The sequence below is a fragment of the Mandrillus leucophaeus genome, unplaced genomic scaffold (assembly GCF_000951045.1).
Source record: "Mandrillus leucophaeus isolate KB7577 unplaced genomic scaffold, Mleu.le_1.0 Scaffold723, whole genome shotgun sequence".
Taxonomy (NCBI): domain Eukaryota; kingdom Metazoa; phylum Chordata; class Mammalia; order Primates; family Cercopithecidae; genus Mandrillus; species Mandrillus leucophaeus.
Genome location: NW_012107842.1, coordinates 654,583 through 666,500, shown reverse-complemented (window position 1 = coordinate 666,500; position 11,918 = coordinate 654,583). Strand labels below are relative to the sequence as shown.

The 11,918-nt window shown below is 43.7% G+C and overlaps 1 protein-coding gene across 1 annotated transcript in view; it reads left to right on the top strand.

The window, feature by feature from the left end:
* SLC6A5 (solute carrier family 6 (neurotransmitter transporter), member 5) overlaps window positions 1–11,918 on the top strand; it is a 62,754-nt gene that overhangs the window by 47,628 nt on the left and 3,208 nt on the right. The window contains exon 14 of the mRNA XM_011965402.1: window positions 7,617–7,717. Coding sequence (XP_011820792.1) covers window positions 7,617–7,717 — 101 coding nt within the window. The remainder of the gene's footprint in view (window positions 1–7,616; window positions 7,718–11,918) is intronic.

Genomic DNA, 11,918 nt, shown 5'->3' with positions numbered 1-11,918 from the left:
TATTGAGCCAACAAGGCAGGTGTGTCCTACTTTAAGAAAATAGAATACGTGGCTTGGTGCAGTGGCTCATGTCTCTATTCCCAGCTACTTGGGAGGCTGAGGTAGAAGGATTGCTTGAGGCCAGGAGTTCAAGGTTGCAGTGTGCTCTGATTGCATCTGTGAACAACCACTATACTCCTGCCCGGGCAACATTGTGGGACCCCGCCTCTTAAAAAAGTAAATAAAAAATTAGGAAAAAGAAAACAGAATACATAAAAATCTTTATTTACCAACCAGGTACATTTTCTGATGATTACTGTCATGTATGAGTCAACAGGCACTTCAGTTTCTTCTAGTCCTGAGTGTCTTGGTAAATTGTGTTAACTCACTCAGTATATATATTGCTTTTGTTGTCTCTGTGGCCTTGAGCAATCTAACTACCAGGGCTTTAATTTCTTCCTCTGTAAAATAATGGATTGGAATGTGAAGGTCTCTGCACCTTATTTATTGTTGGGAGACTTAAAGAGTGAGGTAGAGATTCATGGGGATGTGTGAGAAATACCCAGAGACACCTAAAGGTCATCGGAGGGTCAATTGAATGCAGATACATAGGTGGATATGATCAATTGCTTAAAGCAAAAATAAAGCAATCTGGCTGCTTTCACATATACTTCTTCAGAGGTTGACCTTTGCCTTCCAAGAATAAGATGTTAAATCGCTTTTTTTGGTGCTTGTTATATTGATTAGCTCGGAGCCTGTTGAGGAAGTGCTTTGCTGACACAGCAAGGCCTCCAGCTTACATGCTGGACCAGGTGTAGGTTACTGCTTGCACCTGACTCTTCTTAGGTTTGAGATAACTGGCTGTAAAACGTGGGAAGAGATAGCCTGGCTCCAGGACGTATTTGATATTGGTTGTTTCTCTCTCCTGTTAGGGTGGAATTTACATGTTTCAGCTTGTGGACACCTATGCTGCCTCCTATGCCCTTGTCATCATTGCCATTTTTGAGCTCGTGGGGATCTCTTATGTGTATGGTAAGGAAATTACTGTGCCTGTTGCTGAAGTAGAGCTTGAGTGTCGGTAAGGCATTCATGGCAAGCAGATTTTCCATACTTAATAAGACAATACAAGGCTTAAATTGCAACTATTTAGGAAACCTAAGAGAGCTGCACCTTTGTTTCCAAACTTGCCTCAAGACCACTGTGATCCAAATTTAATAGGGAAACAAGAGGTGGCTGAAGATGAAACTTAAAAATCTTTGTATCAGAAATTCCTAGGACTCAGATACCCCTTTGGGTGTGGTCTGGCATGTGAACAGTTAATGCTTTTGAACAATGGCCAGATCAGGGAGAAGGAGGCTACTTTGCAGGCATGAAATTATTTCCTGATCTTCAGTGTCCATGCAGCTTGAATTGAGGGATAACTTTGTAGCTGGTCCCTGGGTACTGTAGTGAGAAGAGACCACTCAGCTCACAGATCCTTAGGAAACTTTATCAGCATCATAAGCGCCTGTGATGCAATATCTCAATCTCAGATTTTTCCAGGAATACACTTCCAGTTGTCTTACAGTTTATCCTTCTTACTCTCACAATAGCAACCAGCTCGCTATATCAGTGGGGCCATTATCAAGAACAGAAATGGTGAGCTATCAGATGTCATCTTTGCCCTTTGTGTGGAGGTGTTTGTCCTTGGGTTTCAAGGGTATCTCCTGGTCCCTTGTATGCACTGTCAGTTAAAGAAAGTCCTATTTGATTCAAGGCCCTACTGACTTCTTTCTGCTTAGAGGTCTGCTCAGAACTGTCCCGAGGCCTCACTAATATATATATATATTATTTTTATATATATATATATATAGAGAGAGAGAGAGAGTGAGAGAGAGAGCGCCACCATAGCAAATATCTGGAAGGCGAACATTTCCAGTTCAGATTATCTAACTGTACTTCAGAGCTCAAAAAAGACAGCAACATATTCTAAGCCAAAAGGAAGTAAAAGATATTATTTGGAATGCAGGATATGCATCTGGAGCCCAAAGGAAGAGGGGTCTAGGCCAGAGGGGTCTGCAGAGCTCTGCAGGTATCCCCGTTACGAGCATCTTATTTTTAAAGTAATTGTTAGCCTCCACCCAACACGTGCTTAACAGCGTCTTGCTTTTCTGGAAAGCTCATTAAAATAAAGGGGGTGGAGTGGGAATCCAGATGGAAAAAAGAAACCTCCTGTGTAAACATCCTGGTGCTCACTCCAGAAACAGGATGATACTTGCAGTCAGTTTTGGACATTGGTAGGAGGGGAATTTATCTCAGACTAGAGACTACATCCCCACTGCAGGGAGAGTTTAGTTCCTGGCAAGAGAGGTGCGCAGGCATGCCAGCTGTCCTGATGAGATCAGAGACCAAGCTGCCAGCACTTTTGGCTGATAAGACAGCCTGGATCCTGCAGTGATGGTGTGATTGAAGACCTGCTGTCGGAGTTAGGGTGAGGCTTCAAAGTGCTTTCTAGCTGAGCAGAGAGTGGTAGAAACCCAGTGAAATCCACCACAGGCAATCATAACTTTCTGCCCAGAAACTAAAGACCTTGCCAGGAGAGGCAAGAAGAAGCCTCCAAGGTCCTTCTTTGGCAACTCAGCCCCTTATGGGTCCACATGTAAGCTGAGGTCACCAGATGATCAGTTGGCAAAGTCAGGAAAGCTCTTTATTTGCAGCACTGGCCCAAGTGCAAGTAACTATCTCATTTCCATCTTCTGTTACCTGTACCCTAACTGCTGATTGCCACAAAGGGCACGTCTGCACAGCTCTTCCCTATAAAACAGGGCTGTTCAGGATGGTTTAAAACATCATTAAAATAGGAACCTCTTAATATTTCTGTTTTTTGGAATCAAATAGCTTGTCCCCCACCCCCATACAAATCTAGTCATAGGTTTCTTAGTTCTGAAGGAAAAAATAAATCCTGAGTGCTTTAGTCCCTGGGCTATGTTAATTTTCCTTGGGACCACCCAGGGAATCCCCTGGTTTCTAAGTAAGAGTGCTGGTGTTGGGTTTGCCTCCAGAATCAGGTTGCCTCTGTGCTGGGCTCAGGTTGAACCTGACTTCTGCAGTGTCAGATGTGGCTGTACGCCTCTGATTAGGATCTGGATGGAATTCTAAGAAGTGAAGCTCAGGAAGAAAAATAAGCTAACATGACTGTTTGAGGTTAAAAAAAAAAAAAAACAAAAACCTGCACAAATCTGTAATTTATATCCCAGAAGACTGTATTCTTTATTGAGATCATGAGGCCTCAAACCAGTGCAGAGTTCATTTAAAATAGTAGAACATAAACCTGTGAAGGGTTAAAATGAACCTGACTCACCTGGTGTACTACCTTCCTAGCCAGAATTTTAAAAAGCCAGTGAATTGAAGAGATTTGTGTTTTCTTCTTGTTTCTAATAATCTCTAGATTCTAGAGGATATCATCCAAACGTTTGAAATATGGCAGGTACAATTTTCAAGTTTTATTAGATTGAAACAGTTGTTTGACGTTCTCAAGTCAACATGCCTCAATGGCCAATAGCTGGCTTTGAGGTATCCAGGTTTAAAGGTAAAACTCCCTGAGTTTTGTGTAGAAGTGGTCCCTTCAGCAGACTTTTATCTAAGTAGAGTCATTTTGAAAAAATGATTTGCATTTTTCTGGAGCCAGTACAGTGGTCTTTTGGCTGGAGGAACAATGTTATTGAACAGCCACCACCTGTGCTCACAGAGGAACCACACCTGGCCACCCAGGAGGGTGAGCAGCCCCTATGAACAATATCCAGACCAAGGGCACGGGTGTGGTTTAGAGAGGCAAAAGCCACAAAGGTGCATGGGGGAAAATGACTGACTGGTTGAAGCAAGTCCTTGACATCTCAGTTCAGGATCTTTTGATTGTATGCAGTTTGTCATGGACTGATTTCTGAGCCTCATACCTGTTTGAGTCTAAAATAATAGCCACAGGTTCACCACCTTTTTTTTTCCCCCGCTGTTTTTCTACTAATTCAGACTCATTTTTGAGAAGCAGCTGCTCAGAGCCCTTTTGGGGCCTGACTACTTGCCCTCTTACCCCTCCAGGCTCGAGGTCATGCAGCAGGCAAGTCCCTCTTGCCCATGCTCAAGGCTCCATGAACAATTCCTTTATCATGAGTTAGGCCTTGAAGGCAAGATGGATGTGGATTAGGGGAAAGGAGAAAGCAGGCAGAGGAAGCCATATAAACAGAGGCCTAAGATGAAAATAGCTGTTGACTCAGTGAAGGACTCAGGTGGGGACTTGAATGTGGGCCAAGGTCTGGGTGCCGTGAGCGAGGCAGAGGCTGGAGGAACTGGAGAGCTTGACTCGGGAATGGGCACGGTGCAGGAGGGTTGCATAAGGGGGGAAATGACTTTCCAGGCTTCAAACTGGCCCTGGAACCCAAGCCTTTTCACTCTTGGTCCCAGGACTGCTCCTCTTCATTAAGTTGTCTCTTGCTGAAAACTGAGCACCCATGATCCACCCCTTCCTACAACCTGGGGTCCAGATCTTTATTCTCTCTTGGGGGGCTTGGGCACTTCTACCATGACACCCACCTCTTATAGGAGGCTGCTTATGTGTATTCCTTAGGTCTAACCTTGAGCCCTATCATAACAGTGTCCCCAGTCAAGCCACATGCCACCATCTCTTGGGGATGGTTTCATGAAGGGGAAAAACACGGCAACAGGATTGATGCTAATAATAGAAATTTCTAGAGTCTCTCTCTTTTTTTTTTTTTTTTTTAGAAAAAGAACTGAGGCCTGCTGTTGGTGCTTTATATGTATTTTTCAGGGCCTCAGCTTTGACTTCTATTTATTTTATTCTCTCCCCTCAGTTATGCTCAGACGGCCTCGTGTTTAGAGGCCACTCATTTGAAGGTGTGTAATAAAAACTAAAGGAGACTAACAAATCCAAAGGTGATCAGGTCAGCTGCTCAAAGCATGCAGTTCTCACCTGTAGACCCAAGAAAGCAACCTGGAGTGTCCTTGCATCATGGATTGACCTCTCTGGAAAAGCCTTAAGAGCTCATTCGGCTCAGTCTCCCCAATGAACAACAGCTTGGGCAGGGAGACTGTTTCACCTAAGGTCACACAGTGAGTCAGTAGCAGAACTGGGTATCAACTCTTGGACCTTAACTCCCAGTCCAGTGCTCTTTCCACTGTACCATGTTCGTGACTGACCGCTGTCAGACTTGCCTTAAAGTAGAGTGGGAAGCTCAGCTGCAACCTAAGGCATTTTAGAGTGAATTGGGAAAAGGTGCCTTGGATGAGTCCTCATACTGTTCCCAGCACAGTCTTGGCGGCCCTCCATGATGGCTGTTGTCAGGCGGCCTGGAGACTCGCTGTCCTGAGGGGTGGCTGACTTCCTCAATCTGAGCTTGGTAGGAAGTAAAAGCAAATGTTAGGAGCGGAGGGCTGTGAAGGGTCTCAGGACCCATTATTTTGATAGTGGTGTTCGGAGTGGAGTTTTTTGGGTTAATTTTAAGATTAAAGTATAATGTACATACATGATATATTTTTCATTTATATATTTTTATTAGATATTGACAAATTATAATTGTATATATTTACTAGGTACAAAAGTGATGCTATGTGTTATACAATGTGGAACGATTGAATCAAGCTAATTGACATATCTATCACTTCAAATACTTACAATTTATTCCTCCTGTCTAACTGAAACACTGTATCCTTGACCAAGATCCACCCATTTTCCCCATTCCCCAACCTCTGGTTACTACCATGCTGCTGTCTCCTTCTATGTGTTCAATTCTTTCTTTTTAGATTCCACACATAAGTGAGAACATGCAGTGTTTGTCTTTCTGTGCCTGGCGTATTTTACTTAGCATAATGTCCTCCAGGTTCATCCATGTTATCACTCATGACATCATTTCCTCTCTTTCAAAAGGCTGAATGGTACACCATAGTGTATGTACACCACCTCTTTTTTATCCATTCATCATCAGTTGATGTACACTTACGCTGATTCCATTGATGCTGCAATACACATGAGAGTGCAGGTATCTTTTGGACATACTGATGTCAAATCCTTTGGATATACACCCAGTAGCTGGATTGCTGGATCATATGGTAATGCGATTTTTAGTTTTCGGAGGAATGTCCACAATGTTTTCCATAGTGGCTGTACTAATTTACATTCCTACCAACAGTGTACTAGGGTTCCTTTTTCTCCACAAGAGTATGTATCTTGAGTGTACAGCTCAATGAATTTTCACTCCAGTGTAACCAGCACCCAAATCAAGATATAGAACAGCAGGGCCATTCTTTTTTTTTTTTTTTTTTTTTTTTTTTTTTTTTTTTTGAGACAGAGTTTCGCTCTGGTTGCCCAGGTTGGAGTGCAGTGGTGCGATCTTGGCTCACTGCAACCTCTGCCTCCCGAGTTCAAATGGTTCTCCTGCCTTGGGCTCCCAAGTAGCTGGGATTACAGGCATGCGCCACCATACCCAGCTAATTTTTTGTATTTTTAGTAGAGATGGGTTGTCACCAAGTTGGCCAGGCTGGTCTTGAACTCCTGGCCTCAAGTGATCCACCCACCTTGGCCTCCCAGAGTGCTGGGATTACAGGCTAGAGCCACCATGCCTGGCCCAGCGGGGCCATTTTTTTAAGGGTCTGAATTGAACTATTCCATTCTGCAGAAGGAAAACTCCAGTCACTTTTCTAGCCCAGCAAGACACTGTCTTCTCACATCACATTTATCCTTCCCCACTTCCAAGTAGCAGAGAGCAGGCATTGAAAATACAGGACCAGGAAGGATAAGTGGGGACTGAGATGGGGGTGGTGGGGGGCACAGGTCCCTTCAACATCTCGGTCCCACAGTTCAGGGAAGGCCATACTTCTGATGAGTTTGGGAAAGAATGCAAGAAACTGCCCAATTCTAAAATATTTCTCAACGCCTTTTTCTTTTGAGGAGTGGTTTTGAAAACCTTCCTAAACTAATAGGGAGTAGGGATGGCAATTGTCTAGGGCCATGAGAGTAACCATCTCCTCTGTTTTTACTTTAGTGAGGTTGATGAATGACCAAGAAGACAGCAGTCCTTTGAGTTCCAACAAAGTGGGTGAAGGACACTTGGAATTTACGTTGGGTTTTGTGTGCTATTACCATCTTGCATGGCGCAAAGATAAATGACTCATTGGAATAGGGTCCTTGGGAGGGTAGAAGATAAAAGCCAGTGTGCAGTGATTTTATCTCTAAATTCCAAGGTTTTCAGAATACACTCTGCTTATTGACCACAATCTTCACCGATCTTGCCAGAGTTGTCACCAAGCACCTCAGGAAACAGCCGCATGTGTGAGATGTCAGCTTGTGACAATGCTGATAGCCTGGGCCAGGCTGGAACTGAGCTTTTTAGATGTTACCGTGGGCTGACATTTTTGAACCTCACCACAGAGCATATTTAATATCTATTTAAGTGTCCAATTTGCCTTAATCTTCCTGGCAGCGTGTCATTTGTCTGACGGTTCCCTGCATAATAGGGGTCATGTTGATACCAGGCTGGGGCCAGCCCTAGCCAATGGTGCTTGAGTGAGGGGCTCTAGTGCCTGCCATGCCCCCATCTCGCCCTCCTGCTACTGTGCCTTATACCTGTTTTCTGCTTGTCTATTTGCAGGCTTGCAAAGATTCTGTGAGGATATAGAGATGATGATCGGATTCCAGCCCAACATCTTCTGGAAAGTCTGCTGGGCATTTGTAACCCCAACCATTTTAACTGTAAGGATTTTGCATGTTTTCTTGTGCAGACAGCACCTTGCATACATATGTGGTGTTTTACGTTTGAGCAGTGTGTGCCTGCGTGTGAGCCTGGGAGCTGGTGTGCTGGGTGGTGGTCTTGTCTTTCAAATGAGAAGACTGAAGTTCAGAGAGTTTAAAAGACTTGCCTAAAGGTGCCTAGCAGGTCAGGTGCAGAGCTGGGACTCATGCACAGGTCTTTGGAGCACCCCTATGGCACATTTCCCATCATATCAGTCTGCTTTATGTACTAATAATGGATTACAATCACAGCCACGTTTTCCACGTGCTAACCACGTGGTAGGCTTTGTTCACAGTGCTTCCTATGTATAGCCTCATCTCTCCCTCACAGCAGCTCTTCAAGGGTGGCATTATAATTATCTCCACTTTACAGATGAGGAAACGGAAGCCCAGAGTTGATGTGACTTGCCTTGCATTGCACATCTAGTAATTATCAACAGCTTGGATTTGAACTCAGGTGGTCTGACTCTAGAATTCATGCTTTTAATCATGGTTCAACACAGCTGCTCTACAACTAATATAGCATTAAACTTTTATGCTAATTTTTATTGCTTTTGAGAATTACCTTGTCATCTTCAAGTGGGATGATGACATTTTGGGATCATCTGACATTCACCTTCTTAAAGATCAGAGCCTTTCATGTTTCAGAAAATCTGCAATTCATGGACTTACATTCTCATTTTGTCACCTTTGTTATTGTGCTATAAGCTGCCAGCTTTGCCCCACTTTGCACTGCAAACACAGCAACTGACAGAGATCTTTTCCCCTCCTCCTCTCTAGCTTATATAGGTGTAATTTTGGGAACGCTGGAGGATGTTGGCTGTAATTCCCAATGAATCCAGTAGGTGACACTAGAAACCAGATTAAGACCTTTGTTTTACTATTACACATGGTACCAGTTTCGCTAAAGGAAGCAAGACAGGATGAAAGTATAATCGTAAAGGGAATGCATTTTTTGTCTTTCTTCTTTCCTTCCCTCCCTCTCTCACCTTCCTTCATAAAATGAGTTTTAATCAAAACATCTCAATTTTTTTCTGAAAAGCTAGAAATGTAGACAGAAAAATCATTCAGCATTGATCTCCCTCTGCGTTGACTCGAATGTGATACTGAGGCTGACATCTGTACCCATATTTTAGAGTATGCAATTTGTCTGAAAAGTCCCACCAGATTTGGAGCATGACAGTTGAAAAGGATAGGCTTTCTGTCTCTTGAATTCAAGACTGGAATGTATATGAAGAACTCGAATTTACCTAACCGGTGGGAAGAGAACATCTGTGAACAGACTCGCAGGCCTCCGGTGTTCCCATCTCCAGTGCGCTTGCCCTCTTCCCTGGATCCTACCACTCACGATTTATGCCTGGCTAAAATCAAAGTTAGAACCTGTTCTAGATTCTCTCTTGCTTTTCTTCCCACCCCAAACATACTGTGCTTCAGAGGATTTTATTATACCCTGGAACAACATTTCACATAGTAACAATCAGCGCTGCTGTTTGTTGTGGTCTATGTGAGGCAGGCACTTTATAAGCATTGTTTCTAAAGCTTAGGACCACTTTGCCTGCTGGGTGATTCCTCTCTCATTTTACATATGTGTGCACTGAGGCTTGGAGAGGTCAAGGAACTTGCTCAAGGCCACTAGATTTGGAGGTGACAAAGCCAAGAATTGAATCCAGGGCTGTCTAAGCTTCAAGCCTATACCTATATATTATTTCTAAAAACCTAGTACTTTCATCTTTCATTAGAGTTTGGCCAGTTTGGATTAAAATAGTTCGAATCATTTTTGTGAGCAGAATGTCAGAGAAGAGGAATTTTAGGGACTTGCTGTTTTTTGAGAAAGTTCCTCAACTATGTTGTGCTTTACTTAGTTTCTAATATAAATCTTATGCCAGAAAGTTGTGGAGAAGTCCCAGAAAATATTCTGAACCAGATTCCCCTTCTGTGTTGGCTGGGAACTAGGGACAATGAGAAGGGGTCAATTCCATCATCATTGTCAACTGATGAGTCTCCCTCTAGCACCTTCTTTGGCTGCCATCACAAAAAGGTCAGGGTGTACCTGACTCAGTGGCTAAATTATGATCTCTCACGGCCAGTCCCAGCCAAGGACAGCATTTCGTCAAAATTAACTTGGCAGAGGGAAATTCATGGCAAAGGACAAATTTGCACAGGCAAGTTTGATATGATATGTGTGCAACTGGAAATGAGTATCAGAGGACCAAGCCCAATACTTATTTTTTGCCATCTGCCCTTCTATAAAATGGATATTTGTGGTGTGCTGGAATAGGCTAAGATTATGGGTTTAAATTACTTTGGAGCCCCTAAAATGAAATTGATCATTTTTATATATGCCTTCACGGATTTATAGAGCTATAAATATTCTCCATGCAATTATTGTATACATAGTCAGATCATGTTACTGAGTTATGCGTGCACATAAGCAGATGTATTGCTATTTATATAGTAAATGAAATGGAGCAGCTTACAATAATTACATTAGACCATACTTCCAATACTCTGGTTAATAAAGCTTATAACTCTAGGGACAAATGTTTAAAAAGGGGCCTAGAGTAGACATCTCTTTCCATAGAAGATTCTTTTCCAACAGTTGTCTTCGGGCTCATGTTGCTTTGAATCAATATATTGAATTATTGTTGTACTGAAATAATCACTCGTCCCAGCTGCTTGGGCTTTACGGTAATAATACAGATGCCTTACATCCATCTAACACTTCACACTTTTCTAAAACACTTTCGTACATTATCTTTCCTGGCAAAATTCCTTCCAATCACTTTTGGGCAGTTATTTTGTGGTTTAAGTTAGGAAGAGAGGGGTGGGGAGAGGAGGAGAGGACTTATATGGGTACATTATTCTAGACTGATGTTGCTATAGGCAGGGTGAATACAGGGAGCCATACACCGTTCAGGGAAATTTTCCCCCAAAGGCTTGAGTAGTGAAGTTAGAACCTTGGCTCCACTTTTTAAAGATGCCTCTATTTTTAGCACTTGAATTCCCTTCTTTCTCTTTAGCTGCGCTGGCCGAGTCTTCAGAGGGTTCTCATGGCTGTTGCTAGCCCAAGTGTGCAGTGATAGGAGTTAATGGGCAGAAAACACATCATGACCCCTCTTAAAATCGAGGGGGAACTCATGAGTAAATACCAAACTATCATTTCCAGAAAACCCCTGTGTTGTATACACAGAGTGAGACATACCCATTTTATAGCAGGGAAGTCTGAGACATAAAGGTCCCTCAGCTAATCAGTGGTTGGGCCAAGATGAGCCTACTTGTCTCTGGGCTCACGGCTCACCACTTGGTGATGACGCCTGTTCTCCTTGAGTCATTTAAGGGGAGCTGTGCATCCCTTCTGTTTGTCCCACAGCTTATCATAGGACTAAGCTTCCGGCTCAGTCACTGCCTGGGGACCAATCTGGGTGTCACTCAGCCAGCATTAGAGGCGGCTCCTGCATGTGGGCCATTAAGCAAAGTAGATTCAATTTTTTAAAAGTAAAAAGACATAAACGTAATGGAATTCCCCTCCCCCTCCTTCCCTCCCCTTCTCTCCTTCCCCAACCCCTCCTGCCCCCTCCCCTCCCATCCCCTTCCCTTTTTCTTGAGACCGAGTCTCGCCCAATTGCCCAGGCTGGCGTGCAGTGGCATGATCTTGGCTCACTGCAGCCTCTGCCTCCCATGTTCAAGCAATTCTTCTGCCTCAGCCTCCTGAGTAGCTGGGATTACAGGTGCCCGCCACCATGCCTGGCTAATTTTTATATTTTTAGTCGAGATGGGGTTTCACCATGTTGGCTAGGCTGGTCTCAAACTCCTGACCTCAGATGATCCGCCACCTCAGCCTCCCTAAGTGCTGGGATTACAGGTGTGAGCCACTGCGCCTGGCCTGGGTTTCTTTCTTATAACAAAAGCTTGATTATTACCCATTATAAAAAATACAGGCTGGGCACAGTGGCTCACACTCGTAATCCCAGTACTTTAGGAGGCTGAGGTGGGCAGATCACCTGAGGTCAGGAGTTTGAGATCAGCCTGGCCAACATGGTGAAATCCCGTCTCTACTAAAAATACAAAAATTAGCCGGGCGTGATGGCGCATGCCTGTAAGCCCAGCTATTTGGGAGGCTGAGGCAGGAGAATTGCTTGAACCTGGGAGGCAGAGGTTGCAG